The sequence below is a fragment of the Manis pentadactyla genome, chromosome 14, assembly GCF_030020395.1.
Source record: "Manis pentadactyla isolate mManPen7 chromosome 14, mManPen7.hap1, whole genome shotgun sequence".
Classification (NCBI taxonomy): domain Eukaryota; kingdom Metazoa; phylum Chordata; class Mammalia; order Pholidota; family Manidae; genus Manis; species Manis pentadactyla.
The window spans coordinates 80,318,615-80,340,259 of NC_080032.1; the positions used below are offsets into that span (position 1 = coordinate 80,318,615).

Consider the following 21,645-nt stretch of genomic DNA (forward strand, 5'->3'; position numbering starts at 1 on the left):
CCTGCTCTGCTGGATTGCATCATTGTTTATTTATCTGCCATGCCAGAACCTTCCATACTTGCTCTCTTATCCTCTGGCCTTATCTATGGCCAAGTACCATTGATTCTACCTCTGCAGTCTCCTCTGTGTACATCACCTTCTTTCCATCCCTACCACCACTGTCTCCATTAGGCCGTCATCACCTCTGCATGGCATTGTAGCAGCATCCTGACTGGTTTCTCCAATCTTGCCCCCTCCTAACCATTCTCCACTTTGCTTCCAAAGCAATCTTTGTGCAAGAAAAATCCTTCTATGTCAGATTGTTCCCTTCTGGAGAAAACACCAACCTCAGAGCATGGAAACAAGGCCCCACGTCATCTGCCAACCTCTTCAGTCTCTTTTTCCTTAATTTCCACCTTTAATTAAACTGCAGATGCAAAGAATTTCTCACAAGGCTTGTGATAATTCATGCAATAGCATGTTTCACCCACTGCCTGTGCATGCGCTGCATCTCCTCTGGTTCCCCACAGCCTTACCAGTGCTCGAAATTTTCAGACTTCTTAGTACTTTCAATATTGTGGGTACAAAATGGTATTCACCGTTTTGTTTTTCCCTGACTACAGTACAGATGAATAAGCTACTAACTGGCCACTCAGTGCTGTGAATTGCTGTTGATACCATTTTGTCCACGTCTATTACATTACTTTACATTTTTGTGATTGATTTATATTATTCATAGCATTATACATACACATATTTTTGGAAGAACAACTGTGGAGTAACAAATGAGTATTATTCACATTACAGGTATTCTTCAAAGATATTCCAGATGACCACAATAAAGTGAGTAACAACTAAAGCAAATATTGCATTAATGCAAGTCAAATGAATTTTTTGGTTTCCAGTGCATATAAAAGTTATGTTTACACTGTGGTTGTAAAGTACTGTAGACTATTAAGTGTGCAACAGCATTATGTATAAAAAACAATGTACATACCTTAATTAAAAAATGCTTATTGCTGACAAATGCTAACTGTCACCTGGGCTTTAAGTGAGTCATGATCTTTTTCCTGGCAAGGGGGTTGCTTCAGTGCCGATGGCAGCTGACTGACTGGGGGTGGCTGCTGAAGGCTGGGGTGGCTGTGGCAATTTCTTAAAATAGACAGTGATGAAGTTTGCTGCATTTATTGACTCTTTCATGAACTTCTCTGTAGCGTGCGATGCTGTTTGATAGCATTTTACCCACAACAGAAATTCTTTCAAAATTGGAGTCAAGCCTTTCAGATCGTGCAGCTGCTTTGTCAGCTAACTTCATGAAGTATTCTAAAATCCTTTGCTGCAGTTTCAACAAATTTCACAGCATCTTCCTAATGAGTAGATCCTATCTCAAGAAACCACTTTTGCTCACCCATAAGAAGCAACTCTTCATCTGTTCAACTATCCTGAGATGCAGCAAATCAGTCCCATCTTCAGGATACACTTCTAATTCTGGTTCTCTTGCTGTTTCTACCACATCTGCAGTTAACTTTCTCTCCTGAAGTCTTGACCCCTCAGAGTCATCCAAGAAAGTCTGAATCAGCATCTTCCAAATTCCTATTAATGTTGATATTTTGATATTTTCCTATGACTCATAAATTCTTAATGGCATCTAGAATGTTGAATCCTTTCTAGAAGGTTTGCAATTTACTTTGCCAGGATCCATTAGAGGAATCACTGCCTATGGCAGCTCCAGCCTTATGAAGTGTATTTCTTAAATAATAAGACATGAAAGTCACTTACTCCTTAATCCATGGGCTGTAGAATGGATGTGCAGAAAACACACTGGCATAAAAACACCGCTAATCTCGTTGCATTGTACACCTCCATCAGAGCTCTTGGGTAGCCAGGTGTATTGTCAATGAGCAGTAGTCTTTTGAAAGGCCATCTTTTTCTGAGTAGTAGGTCTCAATAGCAGGCTTAAAATATTCAGTAAACCATGTTGTAAGCAGATGTGCTATCACCCAGGCTTTGTTGTTTCATTTACAAAGCACAGAAAAAGTAGCTTAATTCTTAAGAGACCTAGGATTTTCAGAATGACCAATGAGCATTACTTCAGCTTACAGTCACCAGATGGATTAGCACCTAACATGAGAGTCGGCCTGTCATTTGAAGCTTTGAAACCAGGCATTGACATCTCTCTAGCTACGGAAGTCTTAGATGGCACCTTTTCCCAACAGCATGCTGTTTCATCTACACTGAAAATCTGTTGTTTGGTGTAGCCACCTTTGTTAATTATCTTCGCTACATCTAGATAACTTGTTGCGTCCTTTACATCAGCACTTGCTGCTTCACCTTGAACTTTTGTTAGGGAGACAGCTTCTTTCCTTAAACCTCATGAACCAATCTCAGCCAGCTTCAAACTTTTCTTCTGCAACTTCCTCACCTCTGAGCCTTCCTAGAACTGAAGAGAGTTGAGACCTTGTTCTGGATTAGGCTTCAGGTTAGGGAATGTTGTGCATGGTTTGACCTTCTATCCAGACCACCAACACATTCTGCCTATCAGCAAGAAGACTGTTTTGCTTTCTTATCACTCATGTGTTTAGCGAGGTAACACTTTTAATTTCATTCAAGAACTTTACTATTATATTTGCAACTTGGCTGTTTGGGGAAAGTGCTTATCTTGTCTTCTGACACACCTTCCTCACCTAGACTAATCATTCCTAGCTTTGGATTTAAAATGAGAGACAGGTGACTATTTCACTTGAACACTTAAGAGACCATTGTAAGGTAATTAGTTGGCCTAATTTCAATATTGTTGTGTCTCAAGCAGAAGGGAGGCCCAAGAAATGGGAGAGAGATGTGGGAAAGGCCAGTCAATGGAGCTGTCAGAATACACACATTTAGATTAAGGTTGCTGTCTAATGTGGATGCAATTCATGGTACCCCAAAACAATTACAATAGTAATAGCAAAGATCCCTGATCACAGATCACCATAACAAATAAAGCAATGAAAAAGTTTAAGATGTGAGAATTACCAAATTGTAACACAGAGATACAGAGTGAACATACGCTGTTGGAAAAATGGTGCTGATAGACTTGCTCAATGCAGGGTTGCCACAAACCTTCAAATTGTAAATACTGGGTTATCTACAATAGATCCAAGATATCTACAATAGAACAAGATAGGCCTATATTTTAAGTTGCTACATTGGTTACAATTTGTTACTGCAGCAATAAAACCTAATATACACTTTTTACGAATTTTAGAATCACTGTGCTAGAAATGTTGCCTGCAGTTTTGATCTCAATGTTCTCACTGGAGGTTTATTCCAAAGTCTCTTGTCTTCTATTTTACAACTCATAAACCAACTACCAATGTTTTGTTGTTCCTTTGAAGGTATGTATACTTTTACTTTGCTTACTAAGATTTTCCTTATTTCTTCAGTTTTAGAAGTTTTTCCACAATGTACCCAAGATTTTGGATTTTTTTTTCCTGTCTTTTATCTTGTTGGGAGTTGGTAGTACTTCTTATATATGTGGCTTGATGTATTTCTTTTAAGAATATTGTTTTATTTCTAAAAATACTGTTCTAGCTCAACCTTTCTTCTTCTTAAGTGACATTAGTTACAATTGGTTAGATTTTTTTCCCATCTTACCCTATTTGTCCTTATACTTGTTTCTGTTTTTCTAATCTCTTTGCTGTCTACAATTCAGTATAGGTATTTTCTTCTCAAAATGTTCTATTTCACCAATTCTTTGTCCTGTTGCATCAAATGTACTGCTAACCCCATCTACTTCTCAAATAGTAATTTCTGTTATTGGGCTTTTTATTTTTAGAATTTCCTATTGATTCTCTTATTTTTAGGGTTCCAGTTCTATGCTAAAAATTTTATCTTTTTATTTAATTCCTTGAATATGTTAGTATTGTTATTTAAAAATCCCTGTCAGATAACCATAATACCTGAATCACCTTGGCTTGTTTTTAGGGTCTGCTTTCCATCTTAGTTTTTGGCCAACTTCTATCTTTTGTATGCCTTGTTATTTTTGACTTAATGCCTATGATTATAGATTTTAAAGAATTGCACAGATAATTTAAGGCTCTGTATAATGTTTTCTCAATCAAGACAGGATTTACTTTAGCTTCTGGCAGTTATTTCAGTTGGTGGTAAATCACTTTTACTCGATCAGAGGGTGAATGATTTGACTTTGGCCCTAATTAGGCTGGTCAATTTGGAATATAACCTTACTATTGGGTGTGCCCTTAGAAGTCCCTGTGGAAATCCTGGCATATTTATCAGTGTTTGTCCTTCTTGACAGGCAATGAATGCCAATTATTACTCACCCAGTCCTACGAGACTGCCAAAACCTCTGATTAATTTCTCAGCTTCTTAGCTGTTGCTTTTAAATTGATAATTGTTTTGAGGAGCAAAATGGCTTGAAATGTCAGGCTATCATTTTGAGTTTCCTCTCCTAGATGAGGAATTGTGTGAATAAAGGAGGTAAACATTCATGAAATCTCAATATGCACTACCAATCTGACTTCAAAATAATGGTCTCACTGTATACTCCCACTGTACTGTATGAGAATGCCTGTTTTGTAGTGGTTCAATTTTGAGCAATTTAGATGCCTATTCTTTTGCATTACCATTATGGTTCTTACTAAATCATGGATACAATGTTTTACTCTCCTTTGCCATCCTTAGAATTCCTGTATGTCAGCCTTATCCTAACTTTATCAAATTATTCTGTGTGGGATGTTTTCATTTTTTGACAGAATACCTTTTTGTTTTTTGGACTCACTTTTTTTGTCTAGGGAGATGAGCACTAGTTTGAGTTTTGCTTTTAAATAGTTAAGACACTAGAATAGTTTGGCTATCCCTTTGTTATCATACATGTAACAGAATATGTACTGTTGCTTTTCAAAAATCTTCCATTATTCAAGGGCACTGTTCGTTGATTCTAAATTTTTATCTTATGCACGTAAGTAGAATAAATTAGCTTGTCTGAAAGAAAAAAATAACATTGTTCATATCAGGGCTAGTTACTTCATTTGTTTTCCTTTTGAAAGAAGGCTGAAGGCTACAGGAAAATACTTCACACAATACATGGAAATTTACAGAGGCTGGGTTGTTAATATGCTATCACACAGCTCTTAGTAGTTATCTCTTTTTCTTTCAAATAAACCTCCCCATTTTCTTTAGTAGGAAAGGGACTTGAGACTTCTGCTTAAAAGTTGTGATTGGTTAAAAGTGTAGAGTGACATCTGTGGAGTATAAGAACAAAGGAAAAACTGAAGGAACAAAACAGCAGTAGAACCACAGAACTCAAGAATGGACTAACAGGTACCAAAGGGAAAGGGACTGGGGAGGATGGGTGGGTAGGGAGGGATAAGGGGGGGAGAAAAAGGGGGGTATTAAGATTAGCATCCATAGGGGGGTGGGAGAAAGGGGAGGGCTGTACAACACAGAGAAGACAAGTAGTGATTCTACAACATTTTGCTACGCTGATGGACGGTGACTATAAAGGGGTATACAGGGGGGACCTGGTATAGGGGTGAGCCTAGTAAACAAAGTATTCGTCACGTAAGTGTAGATTAATGTTAAAAAAAAACCAAAACGCAGTTCCTGTGTGGTGACCTCCAATGAGCTCTACACAATGGTATAAAGGGCAGATCAAAGTGTGGGCAAAGGGTCTGTTTGTGTTTATACAGAGGATCAAAGCCTAATTGGGCTACCCCGAAAATGAACTAAGATACGATATGAAAAAGAACTTCCAACATCAGCACTCTCAGGAGGACTCATGCCAGAAGATGATCGATCATCAAAAAACCCCAACAAAGATCCACGCACTGCTACAGCTGTAGATGCACTCAACCCACCAGCTCCTGGACTTGCCATGGGAATGAAGGAGATATCTAAGCTGGCCTGTGCATACAGTGAAACAACAAATTTGACTGGATCTGTACTGTTGGAACTCAACCAAGAATTAGGAGAAGTGCAAATTGTAGCGCTCCAAAATCTTATAACTACAGACTATTTACTGTTAAAAGAACATAAGGGATGTGAACATTCCCCAGGAATGGGTTGTTTTAATTTATCTGATTTCTCTCAGACTGTTCAAGTTCAGTTGGACAATATCCACCATATCACAGATAAGTTTTCACAAATGCCTAAGGTGCCTAACTGGTTTTCTTGGTTTCACTGGAGATGGCTGGTAATTACAGGTATGCTTTGGTTATGTAACTATACTCCTATTATGTTAATGTGTGTGCACAATTTAAGTAGTAGCTTAAAACCTATACATGCTGAAGTTACTCTACAAGAAGATATATCAAAGAAATAATCAATCTTCCCATGTTTTCTTCCGCCTGCTACTTCTATAGCTTTTCTTCTTCCTTCCTAATTACAACCCTTAAATAGAATTCGTGCCTCATATCAAATTTACCGAGTATCATAATTCTCCCAAGTGGTAAAGATACCTCAAGACAAATGCTGGGCATAGAAGCCACAGGGCATAAAAATGCAGAGAAGTTAAAAGCTAACCTTTTCAAACAATAAAGCTTCTCTCTCACTTACCAACTTTACATTTCCCTGTATGGCCCCGGAAGATGACTGGTTAGCCAGAGACGGGTAAGATTCCTCAAGGGAGGAACAACCTAAGACAGGCACAGTCGCAGGGGGGCCATCAGGTGAGAAATTGGGGATCAACAGAGGTGAGGCTTAGAACCTCACCCCCCCTGTTCTGAGAGAAATCTTCCGCATACGTGGATGTTTTATTGCCCTTGTCTAGCTTGGATTAACACATAGTCTACAGGCACACACCTGATCATCTACATTTGCTCTCTTACAACACTAAACTATGTTTTCTACCTTTATTTTGATTCTACCTTCCACTTCAGCATTTTATTAAAAATAATAATAATAAAGAGAGAAATGTGGTATCCACATATAAATCAAGTATAAAAATCAAATGAGTATTCATATTTGAACTGACTGTTTATAGTTCATAATGCATGAGCAAAACCGAAAGCTTCTGTGATGACTGCCCTTGTACTGTTCACCATGTAACTTATTCACTATGTAAGAATTTGTTCTACATGTAAGAACTTGTTCGTTAAGCTTCAAAAGATTGGAGACTGACAAAAATTAGGCTTGGGGTGGATTAATGATTGTGCATTGAGCATTGACCCCCCTATACAGAATTTTATTGTTGTCAACAACCATTTGATCAATAAATATGAGAGATGCCCTCACAAATATATATATATATACACGCACTTTCAATTGTAAAATAAATAACCAGGATGTAATGTATAGCATAAGGAATATAGTCAAAATATTGTAACAACTTGGTATGGTGATAGCTGGTACCTAGAATTATCATGTATATAAATGTTGAATCACTGTGTTGTACACCTGAAACTAATGTAATACTGTGTGTCAACTACCCTTCAATAAAAAAAATAAATTAAAAAAAAAGTGTAGAGTGAGGTACCAATCATTCTGTCAGAAGCTTTTGCATGGGTCTTACTTATAAAGATTGGAGAGACACAGGACTATGTCACATTTTAAAATAGAACCACTTTTCATTATTTAAGCTTTCATTTATCTAGTTTTTGGGTTCTGTACGACTGCTCTGTGCTGCTTATCCGCCTGTAGATTTCTGCTACTATAAAGCTTGCTAAAACTATCTTTAGAGTTTCAGTTCCTCCAAGATACACCTACCTAACATCCTTTACACATACTGGCACCTGTGTTTATAGTTTGAGGGAGAGGGTCTGGTGAGGGGGTGCAGCATTTAGGACACCCTATGTTTTTAAAAGACAAACTTGAAAAGACTCAGGCAACTTGATTCAGTCCATTGGCACTACAAGAGAAAAGCCCTCAGACTGAAATTTTTGGATATAGATCCTTAATGTAACAGGGAGATAGATTAGTACATCACTACCACCAGGTTCTTAATCATCCAAGAAAAGAATAAATGGGGCTTAGTCAGAATCAGAGTCTCTTGGGAATATGAGTAGACTTGTAATATCACAAGATATTTTGGGCCAGAACTATTCATGTAGTTATCATTACTTTGGTGAGGCCCATCTTAGTCCACAGCTTACTACCAACCTAATTCTAGATTCCTATCCCTAAATCTAGAATTCAGAATGTCCTGGGAGTAGAGATGGAGAATGGGTGGGAAACTAGCCTTATTAATACAGTTTGGTCACTCCTAAGGCATCTAGAACTGACCTTCCAGCTAAGTTATAGTCTTACATGTAGGGAGAAAGATCATGTATAACTAGTGAAAATTCAAATAAAGTCTCTACTTTGTTTGCCCACTAACTCTTTTTAACCTTTTGCTGGAAGATATTAAACATCCCTAGAGATGATGAGTGGGTGCAGGAAAGAAACAACACATTTGACTGAAAACAACCAAATTGAAAATTGGCTTCTGTTTCCAGGCAAGATGGAATAACAGGAATTGGATTTGTCCTCCCACCTGAAACAACTAAAAATCTGAAAAAAAAAAGTATAAGCTTCAAGATGTTGGACACAGGCCAATGAAGAATAGCGATCCCTGAGAGACAAGAAGCAAACGAGGCGAGCCTTACCTATTTCCCATATTACCGTCTCCTGTGCATTTCCAGGCTGTATTACAGAGAGGGGGAACCAAGCAGAGCCTCCTGGTTTCTCTGATTTGAGGAGATAAAGGGAAGAGGCAAGAAGCCACAGGCAGAGTATCAGAGCGTAGAGAAATCTGGAGATTTTCAGAAGTTTCTCTTTGAGTATTCAGAAAAGGACTGAGTAAACTCTCCAAGACTGGGGAAAAAGACCACTTGAAAGGATTAGGAAGAACAGAATTCAGAATTTTCACAGGATCAGGGAGAGTGCCTGTTCTGATCAGCCAGACTGAAAGACCTCACAATTCATGGGACGTTCATGCACAAGAAGTCTTGTCTCAATAATGAATAATAATTAGCCACAGACTAGACATTGCTCTGTTGACACCAAACAAATATAAAAAGCAAGGCTCAAACTGTTTCCAAGTAACTTAATTTCATTCTAGAACAAAGCTCAAGAATATTTAGAGGAATTAAAAATATGTGAGCTTCCAAACAAGGTAAAATTCACGATTTCTGGCATCTAATAAAATAAAATTACCAGGCATGGTAAAATATAACCCATAATAAGGAGAAAAATCAATAGATCAAAACTGACCAGGAACCAGAAAAGATGTTAAAAAGACCAGAAACAGAAAAGTCTTTGTAACTGCATTTTATATGTACAGAAAGCTAGAGGAAAAATTATACATGGTAAGCAGAGACATGGCTGAGATTTTAAAAATATACTTGATGGTATTAATAGTAGATTACTCATTGAAGATGAAAATATTAGTGAATTTAAATATATAGTAATAAGTATTTTCCACAATGAAATACATAGAGAAAAATATTTTTATTTTTTCTAAGAAAGAACAGAGCACTAGTGAACTGTGCAATAACTTCAAGTGGTCTAGTATATGTGTATTGGAGTCTTGTAAGAAGGGACTGAAGGGGGGGACAGAAAATATTTAAAGAAACAATTCCTAAAAACTTTGGAAATTTAAAAAATTGTAAGTCTATAAATCTGCAAATCAAAGAATTTCAACAAGTCTCAAGCATAGAGCATAGGATACCTGAAGAAAGTTACACCAAGGCACATCAAAATCAATTCTCCCAAAGGCAGTAAGAGAAAAATGATTCATCACAAACACAGAAACCACCATGGGACTGTAGGGAGACTTCTCAACAGAAACTTTGTAGGCCAGGAGAGAATGGGAGGATATATGCAAAGTACTGAAAGAAAAAAAATTGCCAACTAAGTATACCATACCGTGCAAAAGAATACTGTATCTTGCATCCTTTAAAAAAGGAAACGGAGAGAAAATCTTTCCCAGACAAGCAAAACTGAGGTAATTTCTCATCTAAACCTGCCTTACAATAAATGCTTAAGGGAGTTCTTCAAAAGGACTACATTAAATAGCAACATGAAAGCATAGGAAAGTATGAATCTCACTGGTAAAGGTAAATATATAGTCAAATACAAAGTAGTATAACATCCTACTGGTGGTGTGCAAATTACCCACAACTCTAAGATGAAAGTTAGAATGAAAGTATCAAGAACAACTATAACCAAAAAAATCTATGGTTCATTGCAATATTATTCACAATAGCCATGACATAGAAACAAACTAAGTGTCTGCTGACAGATGAATGAATAAAGAAAATATGGGGTGTATATATATATTATTCAGTCATAAAATGAAGGAATTGTGTAAATTGTGTCATTTACAATAGGGATGGAACTTGAAGGCATTATGCTACATAAAATAAATCATATGAAGAAAGACAAACATTGTGTGGTCTCACTTGTATGTGGAATTTTTAAAAGCTGAACTCAAATAAACAGATTAGAATGTTGTTTGCAGGGAATCGGGGGGTGGGGGAATGGGGGAGATGGTCAAAGGATACAAACATCCAGTTATATGATGAATAAGTTCCGGGCATCTAATGCACAGCATAGTGACTACAGTTAACAATAACATTGTATTATACACTTGAAAATTGGGGAGAATAGATCTCAAATGTTCCCACTACACACACACACAAATGTTCTCACCATTCACATTATAATGTGAAGTGATGAATGTGTTAACTAACCTTTTTATGGTAATCATTTTGCAAAATATACATACATCAAATCATCATGTTGTACACCTTAAGCTTATACAATGTATATCAATTATGTCTCAATAAAAAAAAATCAAGTTGTACATCTTAAATTCAATTTTTATATCAATTAAGTCTCAATAAAGCTGTTAAACAATCTGAGGGAAGGAGTCATCACAAGCTGATTCATACTGCAAGAAATGTCAGGAAGTTTTCAGGTAGTAGGATAATTAGACTGTACGCAAACATGACTTACTGACAGAAAAATAAATAGTAAAAAACACTGAAAAGCAGTGAGAACATAAAAGGGTAAATACATAAGGTATTTTTTTCTCATCATTTACATTTCTTTTAAAATTGATTAAACAAAAATAACTATTGAGTATGGGATTTATGACTTACGTAGAAGTAAAATATGTGACAGCACAAACATAATGGCTGGGAGGAGGGAAATAAGTATTATACAGCTCTTAAATTATATGCAAAGTGATGTAACACCATTTGAAGGTAGTCATGATAGGCTCAAGATGTATCCTATAAACCTGGAAGGAACCACTATAATAGAGTTATAGCTAATCAGCCAACAATGGTGATAAAATGAAATCATAATAAATAATTCAAAATAAGACAGAAAAAGAGGAAAAAGAGAATACAGAATAGTTGGCACAAATAGAAAACAAACAGTAAGAGAGTAGACTTAGCCTTAACCATACTAACAATTACTTTAAATGTGAATGGTTTAAATGCTCAAATTAAAAGACAGGGATTGTCAGATTGTATAAAAGATCAAGTCCTAACTATATGCTACCTACAGAAAATGCACTCTAAATATAAAGACACAAATAGGTGAAAAGTAAAAAGATAGAAAAAGATATACCCTGCTAACACTAATTTTTAAAAAAACTGTAATAGTGATAAATACCAGACATGGTAGATTTCTGAGCAAGGAATAATGCTAGGGATAGAGAAGATTATTTTATGATATAGAGATCAACTCATCAAGAGAATATAACAACCTCAAGTGCTTTTGAGTCTAATAACAGAGCTTTAAAATACAGGAAGCAAAAACTGATAGAACTGCAAGGAGAAAACAAATCACAATTACATTTGGAGATTTTAACATCCCTTTCTCAATAACTGATAGAATAAGTGGACATAAAATCAGCAAAATACAGTAGGCTTAATAATATCAATCAATTTGACCTGATTGACATTTATGAACCACTCCACTCAACAACAGCAGAACATGCATTCTTTGTTAACACCTCCAGGACATTTACTGGGATGGACTGTATCCTGGCTATAAAACGAGTCTCAATATATTTAAAAGGACTCAAGACATACAAAGTATGTTCTCTTTGACCACTATGGGATTTAATTAGAAATCAGTAACAAAAAGATGTTGAAAATCACTGGAACTGGAAAATCTGTAAGATATTTGGTAACTAAATAACACACTCCTTATTGCTCAAGAATCAAATAAGAAATGAAAATGAAAATCAGTATTTCCAGTTGAATGAAAATGAACAACAATATATCAAAATTTGTGGGATGCCACTAAAGCTGTACTTAGGGAAAATGTACAGTATTAAATTATTAAATGCTTGTATTAAGAAGAGGAAAAAAGTATCAAATTGATGATATCAGCTTCCTCCTTGAGAAACTAGAGAAATAAAAGCAAATGAAACCCAAAGTAGTCAGAAGAAAGGGAACCCAGATGAGAATGAAATCAATGAAACAGAAAACAAAAGAAAAAACTAAGAAAATCGAAGAAACCAGGCACTGGATCTTTGAGAAGCTCAATAAAACTGTTAACATTCAGGTAAGACTGATCAGGAAAAAAAGAGAGAAGACACATATGACCAGCATCAGCAGTAAGAGATGTGACATCTCTATAGATACTAAAAGGATAAATAAGGAAATATGAAAATTATGACAATAAATCTGACAACTTAGATGAAATGGACAAATTCCTTGCAAGATACAAATGACCCAAATTCACAGAAGAAGGAATAGATAACAGGAATAGCTTAATATTTATTTTAAAATATAGAATTTGTAGGTAATAATATTAAGAAATTCCAGGGCTTGATGGCTTCACTGATGAATTCTATAAATTATTTAATGAAAAAAATTATATTACTTCTACACAAACTCTTATAGAAAATGAAAGAGGAAGGAGTGTATCCCAATTCATTCTATGTGGCGAGAACTATCCTGAGATCAAAGCAGACTTTTACATTATAGGAAAAGAAAACTATAGAGCAATATTCTTCACAAGCTTAGATGTAAAAGTTTGAAACAAAAATTTAGCCAATATTTTATAGAATTCAATGATCTATTAAAAGGATAAACATTATTTGAAACAAAAATTTAGCCAATATTTTATAGAATTCAACAATCTATTAAAAGGATAAACATTATGACCAAATGAGGTTCCAAGCATGTATGATTGCTTTAACATTAAGAAGGAAAAACATACGGTCACCTCAATAGATACATAAAAAGAATTTGACAAAATTCAACATTTATTCATAATATTCATTGCCACTGATTAAATAATCTGAGTCACAATCCTGTCATTCCTTTACTTGAAACTTTTCCATTGCCCATAGTGAAGTTCAAATTCCTCAGTCTGGTATTTAAGGCTCATAGTGATCTCTCCCCAACCCAGCCCCACCATCCTATTACACCTCCTCATGTGCTGCTCAGTGTAGCAATGATGTAAAATGCCTTGTACCTGGTTCTTAGGTTTTCTGCCTCCTTCACTTTGTTTATGCTGTGCCTTTGCTCTGGGCTAGTGGTGTTCAACCTTCGCTGTGCATTAGAATTACCATGGGATTAAAAAAATACATGATGCCCAATTCCATCACTAGAAATTCTGACTCAAAGAGTTGAGGGTAGGGTCAGGACATTAAAAACACCCCAGGGTGATTCAACTGTGTATGGAGGGCTGAGAACTAATGGTCTAGAATGTTCTCATAGACTCCAAATTTGCATATCCAAATTGATTTATCTTTCCAAGATAATCTAAATGGTAACTCCTTCACAAAATCTTTCCAGATCATCCTCTGCTGGAAGAAAGTTCTCCTCGTAAAAGCCTTGATACTTAATTTGTCTGTCTCTTTATCCTTACCTGGAGTTATTCCCTGATCTGAGTGGGACTTCTTAAAACCACATTCATAAATCTTAAAACATTTTTTTTGCCTTAAATGAGACATTGTGGGTAAAACTGCAATATATCCAGAATCTCTCACCTGGCCTTAGTGCTTCTCCATATCAATAGGTGTTTCCAAGGGGTGGAGAGAAGTACCATCTCCATATCAATAGGTGATTACAAGATGAGTGGGGAGCCAGCACACTGGGATTGGAGAGGTGTGGGGGGGTCCTTTTGCAGCTGGGTCAGGAGAGACCCGGGCAAGCAGCAGTAGACAACTGCTTGTAAGTAATAAATGGGTCTTTCTCACTTTATTTCTCTCTTTGGCTGATTTTGGCTTCAAAGGTTATTTGCTCTGGGGTGGGAATATTTCCCTCCCAGAGTTACAGATTTATCATGTTTAGCATGGTAAGTACTGAATGAGTAATTGGATGAAGTGTTTTTAGATGGCTGAAAGAACACTTAGGTATTCACTACAGTTCAGTGGTAATAGTAGTTGATCTTAGGATCTGATCTGACCTTTAGTTGATCTGACATGAGAGCTTATGTCTGACCTTCAACTCTGGCTAACTTCTTTGGCACCCGAACACCCTCTATCAACATGTGTTTATTACTCACAATTCACAATTCAATCTGTTGTTCATGCAGCAAGAAAAGCAGGGTTAGGTAAATATATAGGTGAGTTCTAATGTCAACCTTCCCAGTCAATCCTTTTTGCCATAGATACTAACAATCATAAAATAGATCAATGAGTTAAAAGCCTACTTTCTCCTTTTATTTTGAACTAGAAAGCCTAGCAGAAGAGATACTAAATCCATCTGAATGATTTGCCAGTAATAACAAAGGTCCTTGAATAATTGAGTTGACTTTACTTATACAGATTTTGTAGTGCTGTTTTCTCTGGCATCTCTGAAGAATTAACATTCCTTGTTTGGTTCCTTAGAAAGTTACCTTGATTTCTTTTCATTGCTCAGAATCCGAAACAGTTATATTTCAGTAAATTGCTTAGGGTTTTCAATGAAATCATGGGTCTAACAACAGATTAGAACTTTGTTTCCTACTGATGTATTTGCTGTTACTCCAATAGAAGATACTAAATAGTTCGAATAGAATATGTACCTGGATCTAGACTGGCCCACTTCTTCAAGAATCATTGAAAAGTGCCTCCAAGTCCTCTCGGAGTGGAATGAGTGTGCAAGAAGTTTCTTCGAATCACCAAACAAAGACAGGAAATAATCCTCCCCGTCCCCCGTTACAGCGGTCTCAGGAGCAGGGACAAACCGCGTCTGTTTCTTTGGAGTTGTGAGGCTGTCAGAGCCTTTCAAAGAAACTGGAGAGAGGAGCAACAGAGAGAGAATAAAAGGGCATTAAAAGAACTCAAAGCCGCTACCTTTATTCTTTGCTTCCACAAAACTAGATTCTTTACACATTTTATGGTCACTGTCAAGCTCAGTGAGGATAGCTCAAAGCTTTAAACCAATTTCTATAAAACAACCAGTAAGTGATTATTTTTTGTGACAGTTACAAATGATTAATTCAGTTAACCTAGACTCTCAATTTTATATATATATATATATATATATATATATACAACTTTATTCTTTGTCATACTGCCTATTTACCCCAATTACTACATGAAAGTTAAACTTCCAAATGAGTCCTTCCTACCAATGGTTAGTATTTTTTCCAGGTAAAGACTTAAATTTCCTCTAGTCAACTAAAATGCTTCATTAGAAAGAAAAAGTAATGTTTAATAAGATTCTAGTATTGTCCTGGAAATTTGCTCTTTTAAAATTCTAAGATTAAAATGCAAACTAGGTTTCATGATTTTGCACAGCAAGAACCATGCTGGATAAATCTACTGATGTGTCTGCAGGCAGGGAGTCCCATTACAGAGGCATCATAATGAAGTGGATAGAGCAACACATCTGGGATTTAGACAGACCTGAAATTGTATCCTAGCTCTGTCATGTACTATCAATTCTGTTTTCCTGAACATAAAATAAGGGTGATACTACCTTGTGTAAGGAGATGTGAGGACTGAAATAATGTAAGTAAGTAGCCCAGTGCCTGGTATTTAGCAGGTACAATAAATGACAGCTATTATTGTAGCACAGAGGCTTTGGTTAATGTGACCTTGGGTCTCAAATCATGAGAGGATTAAGTTGATCTACAGTTTACTTTATATTTTTTTGTACATTTAATAAAACCAAAGCAAGGTGAAAGGTGGAAAGGCATAAACACATAGTTGCTAAAGATTCCTCAAAGTACTTTGTTTGGAATTAAGTTAGTTCATTCCCAAATATTTACTTAATCCTTATATTCCTTCAGGGAAGGAGAATATACAGCATCCTTTTTATCAACTCATCCTGAGGAATGAAAACCTTTGTATTCTAAAAGGAAAGAAGGCCTATTAATTCTAGTTCTGGCTGTTCTTTCATGTAGAGGACCAGATGGGAATGAATCAAATGTAACAAGTCTTAGCAGACCCAGACCTCTATCCACAGAAGCAAAATCTACAGTAACTGAAGGAGACTACATCCCAGCTCAGTTCTCACCTTGCAAAGAGAAGCCATTATGCATTTTTCCCCAATAGTGAGCTTTCAGAGTTTAGCCTGAATATAGAACATATGCCATGATAATACAGTAGTAGAGGATGAAAAATATTCCCTCCCTATATCTAAATTTGTATTTACACTTTTAAGCATGTGGATTTTGGCCATTGCTAAAGGTCAGTGTGAACTGAGGTTTCTTTGAAAAATGTGTCTTAGGCATGGAAGCAATGAAGCAAAAGTCATATGACAATAAGGGCACAAGGTCAATATCCTATATAAAACTGTGTCAAAGGCTTAGGAAAATACCTGAAACTAGACGAAATACAGAGAAGCAGCAGCCAGGCTCTAAATGTCCATAGGATGGTAGAGGAAGGTGGAGGCATCAGGGAGTCATGGGTGCCTTTGTGAGGCCAGTTTAAAAACTTTTCGGTTGGCTGGCAATTGAAATACAGACCCCGAATCTGGCATATGAGAAGGTGCTTACAGATATGTTCATATTCACAACTAACTTTTATTGAGTACTTACTATGTGCTAGGTGACTTATCTCATTTAATCCTTAGGATAGCCTTGCAAAGTTGACATTTCCATCCTCATTTTGCATTTATGGAAAATGGGATTCAAAGATGCTAAATACCTACCTTACGTCTCACATTGTAGGGAGTAGAAAGATAGTTTGGACCTAGGTCCTCTGTTTCCAAGGACACTGGTCTTTTCAGTAAACCACAATAACACTCCCTCACGGTTCCCTAAACATGGTGAGAAGCAAACACCTTTCGTATGGGTGTTGCTGAGCCCAATGTTGGCAACTGTCAAAACTTTACTTCTTCCTGACAGAGTACTGTTTTTGTTTAGTATTCCTTCAAATTCTTTATTATTCTCTCTTTTCTCTCCACCATTTTATTACCTACTTTTTCTTCTTTCTCTTATCTCTGTCTTTTCCTTACTTAAGCCATAAATCTCCTAAAGGTAAAAAATACACAAGACATTGCTTAATCTTTCTGTAGTGTTCAGAGGAAGGGCAGTTAATGGTGTACATTAGAATTTTTATCTAGCAATTCTAGAGCATCTAAGTAGCATGAGCGATTATGATAACTCAAGATATTTTAATCATGGGGATTGTGGGTAAAATGGTAACATTTCCATATTATCTCACCTGGCTTTAGTGCATTTGCATATCCTCAGGGGTGGAGAGAAGTTCATCTCCCTGTCAATGGGTAATTACCTGGGCAACCGAGGGTGTGTCTGACCTGAGTTTAAGGGGAGGGGCTTGCTTGCTTGCTTCCTTCTGGAGCATGGGAGAGAGGTGGTGCTAGACTGCAGTTTGTAAGCAGTAAACGGGTTTTAAACTTTATTTCCCCCTTTGACTGACTTTGGTTTTTAGAGGTATTTTGCCCCGGGATTTCCTCTCCCAGGACTTACAGGATGATGTTCACACAAATGAGTATGACTCCAGCACTAGAATCCATGATGAGCACAGTCAAGTTACTCTGCATATGACATTAAGAAAATAGTATTATTGGAGTTAAATAATAAAATATTCTCGTTTCTAAGCACATAAAGAATCTATTGAATTATATATTATAAAAATGGTGTCCAAAAATTTTGGTACATGTTTTGCTTACCCAAGCTGTTTTCTGATCCGGAATGGCTCACAATAAGTTTAGGGGTCTTTGATCCAATTGTTGATAGAGTTACTCCACTAATCTGAGGGCTGGACAGAGAGTAACTGATGGGCCCTTCATAGGACAATGACTGTGACAATGGCAGTGTTGTATCTGAATCTGTTGTACTTGAAAAAAAATGTCCTAAAGATTGCTGTGTCTTTGGGAGATGATCACATGTGTCTTCTTTCCTGAGTATAAAAATTGTTATAATAAATGAAGTAAGAAAGTCAAAATGAATAGACTTGAACATTAGATGCATGAACTATCATTACCTAGAGTTCTCCTTTTCAAAGGCATTAATGTCTAACATAAGCACAAGAACATCATCTATTTCTAATTTCCACAACCTGAATTAAACACTTTGGTGTCAAATCAAGATGTGCTTTTCTTTTTCTTTTTTATTTAAGAATTAAATTCCTACTGTAGATGCTTCTGAAAAAGTATAAAAGTAGAAATAAGAAAATAAGTCGCCATAATGCCAGCATCCAAAAATTTTACCATTTCTTCCCAGGCTTTTAAAATTACTATTATTTTTTACTCAAAATGGAGACTATAAATTATGTGTGTCCACTCTCATCACTCATTATATCACATTTCCCCTCCCATTAACATAAAAGACATGATGGTGATTCCTGTTTAATGTGTCAGTTTACCCTTTTCCTTTAATTCCTGCTTCCTAGTTTTCCTATATTTTTAAAGATTCTAGAGTTAATGTCTGCTTTTAAACATTGCAAATCAACGATAAATACAGTACACATGTGTGAGCATGAGTGTGACTGTTGAAGGGAATAGCAGAAAAGGGAGAAGAAAGACATAATTTCCAAGTATTATCTTTCTAAGAATATCCTATCATGAACAAAAATTTTGTTTCTTTTTTTTATAACTATAAAAGCGCAGTCATTTAAACAAAGTCCCTAAATTTTTACAAGTAAAACATCCTCACGGCTTGGCTCATAAAAAGGCTAATGGCAATTCTCAATCAGTCATATTGACTCTTCTCAGCAACCTCAGAGCAATCTGAGTGCGTGCGTGTGTGTGTGTGTGTGAGAGAGAGAGAGAGAGAGAGAAGGGGAGAGAGAGTGTTTAATGCTTGAATTGTGAACAAAGTCCTGGGGTCCAAACCCTTTGGCTCTCTGAAAAACTAGATAGATTTCTGGGGGCCACATAGCCATCCACCTGAAGATCAGGCGCTAAGTACTTTGCCCCCGTGGATTCTCTCTGTTTTGATCTGCTTGTTTTCCAGAGTTCCTACAAAGTTATTTTAGCCCATTCTTGGTGTTTGGATTTGTCTTGCCAATGATTCCATAAGGGAACAAGGGTCTGGGGCTAATCTGCCATCCTGCTGGCCAGTTTCCATCTCTGTTTACCAACAGGTATCCATAATCATTTTATTCTACCATTTCTAAGTCACTTCATCAGAAATATTATATCTGTAGAGCTTTGTACTCAAAACCAGACTTCTCTAAATGTATGTCTCAGAAGGGACAGGCATCTCAGGTAATTGAAAAAAAAAAATTAAATGGCACTGGCTTTGAACATTGCATCATTCCTAGCCCAGTACTTACTAAACTTGAACTCTTGCCATTCTGCTGACGTCCAAGCACCCATCTTTGTTCAAGAATCTCTAACCCATGAAGATACACTCTGAGTATGACTGTGGTGACAGTGGGAAAGGAGACTATAGGGTCAACTGGCAGATATTACAAATATTTCATCTCTATCCAACCTGAGTCAGGGTCATATGACATGATTTCTCCCCAACACTGGCTAGAATAATCAGCAAGAGTACTTTTCTCTTTCAAATACTGTACATCTGGGTTTCATCACAGATGAACTGGCTTTATCTGTTCAGCATGTTCATTTTATAAGCTCCAAATTTTTTTCTTCCTCCAGTAAAACAATAATGTTACCAGGTAAGTTTAATTCTTCAAAAGATTGCCACTAAGCCTTTGCAAATGTGATCAAAGAAATCTGGCCTAGGCCACAGGGTGTTTTTAATTTTGTAGCTGAGTAAGAAATTTCTAATGGCTGCACACACCTTTGGAAGAGCTGAACCATTTCAGAAAGAGATGTGCGTGATGCAGCCTATGGTCCGGACCCTGCACTCACCCACCTGCAGGACCCCCTGAGGAAGGTGAGAAATTTGTCCTAGGGCTTAGGTGGCTTTCTCTTTAGCATATGGAATTTTCCAAGCCCCTTCTTGGTATTTTGTTCCATCTGTGATTGATAAGCAGTAAGCCAGAGGGAGTTATAAAAGCTCAATTCCAGCATTTCAGTGTTATTTTGGGAGACACGGCATGGGTAATACAACAGTCATTTATTTGTCAGATGATCTCTAAGCACAAAAATTTTTTTTAAATGGATTTGAACTGAATAATAAATAGGATATAGGTCCAAGGTAACATTAACTATTTGGACCTAATACTATTGAATTAGTATTGAATACCATTGAATTAGCTAATACTATGGAATTAGTATATTCAATACTAGAGAACATTTTTCAGAAAAACATTGGGAAACCAACGTTAATTGCTTTAGTTGAATGATTTAAATTAGTGGTAAAAATAGGGATTTATAGTTTTTTATTTAACATCCTCACAGATATTTCTAAAACCAAAATTCTCTAGCAATTTTTGTCCCTACGTTAGTAAAGTGTTCCAAAGAAATTGTCTGCCAATTGCCTTACCAACTTAGATATGGGCTTTGAAATCTCAAGCAGGTCTAATGATGGAGATCTGTCCAGGTGCATTTTTATATATTTAAGGACTGAACTTTGTAAAACAGTGGTTGGGGAAATAGCTGTATGTTACAGTTCATTTTAGAAAATGTATGCCATTATTCTAGTTCTCACTACTTCCTAAGATGTTTTGAAACAAGAGGTCAAGTACACCCTCATTATCTTCTAAAACTCAGACCCTCCTTTCCTCTCATTCATGCCATTCTTACTGTTCTTGATTCTCCACTTTATCTTCCGCCTCACGGACTTGACTCTGCATGGCCGCCGAAGTTTCCTGAGTGGCTTCTCTGTCTTTCATGTTAGCTAGAAGAGATGTCTCTTTTCTCTCCTGGAAAACAAATTATGACATTAGGCAATGAGTAGAGCTGAGGTTCAAGGTAGATCTTTTTTAAGTGACCTCACCTGTTAATCCCAATACCTTAAAGCACCTGCCAGATTTCATGATTTTTTTTTTTACCAAGCTGGGGCCAGAACCAGGATTCTAATGTGAATATGTAAGTACGGACATAGTCAGTACTGATATTGGCTAAAGATATTAGACAAATCAAGGTAGAGGTGTATGGCCTTCAGAGAAGCAGCTCTGGGGGCAGGGCGGTAACCCAGCACAGCTGTCTTTATGACTGGGACTGTCGCTTCCTGCCAGCACTGCCTGTCGGAACACTGAGGTAACGTCTCCATAGTTACAAAGTCCCAGTTTTGGAACAATTACTCTGTTGATGCTTCACTTGCTCTGCAGTTTAACAACTGAGGAGAGTCATATCTCCCGCCAGACACTTTGCACCGAAATATTTGACATCCTGTTTTGGATTTCTGAGGCTCAAAGCTCTTATATACGTATGGGGGGAGTTAATCACTAGTTTTAAGTGCTTAAAA

The 21,645-nt window shown here is 36.7% G+C and overlaps 1 protein-coding gene across 3 annotated transcripts in view; it reads right to left on the minus strand.

Moving 5' to 3' along the window:
- The window catches only part of LMNTD1 (lamin tail domain containing 1), a 342,775-nt gene that overhangs the window by 22,989 nt on the left and 298,141 nt on the right, over nt 1-21,645 (minus strand). For all 3 annotated transcript variants that reach the window (XM_036889496.2, XM_036889498.2, XM_036889499.2), the window contains exons 3-5: nt 20,982-21,100; nt 17,994-18,223; nt 14,935-15,145 (exon numbers count right to left, since the gene is read on the minus strand). In XM_036889496.2, the coding sequence (XP_036745391.2) occupies nt 14,935-15,145; nt 17,994-18,223; nt 20,982-21,100 (560 nt within the window). The remainder of the gene's footprint in view (nt 1-14,934; nt 15,146-17,993; nt 18,224-20,981; nt 21,101-21,645) is intronic.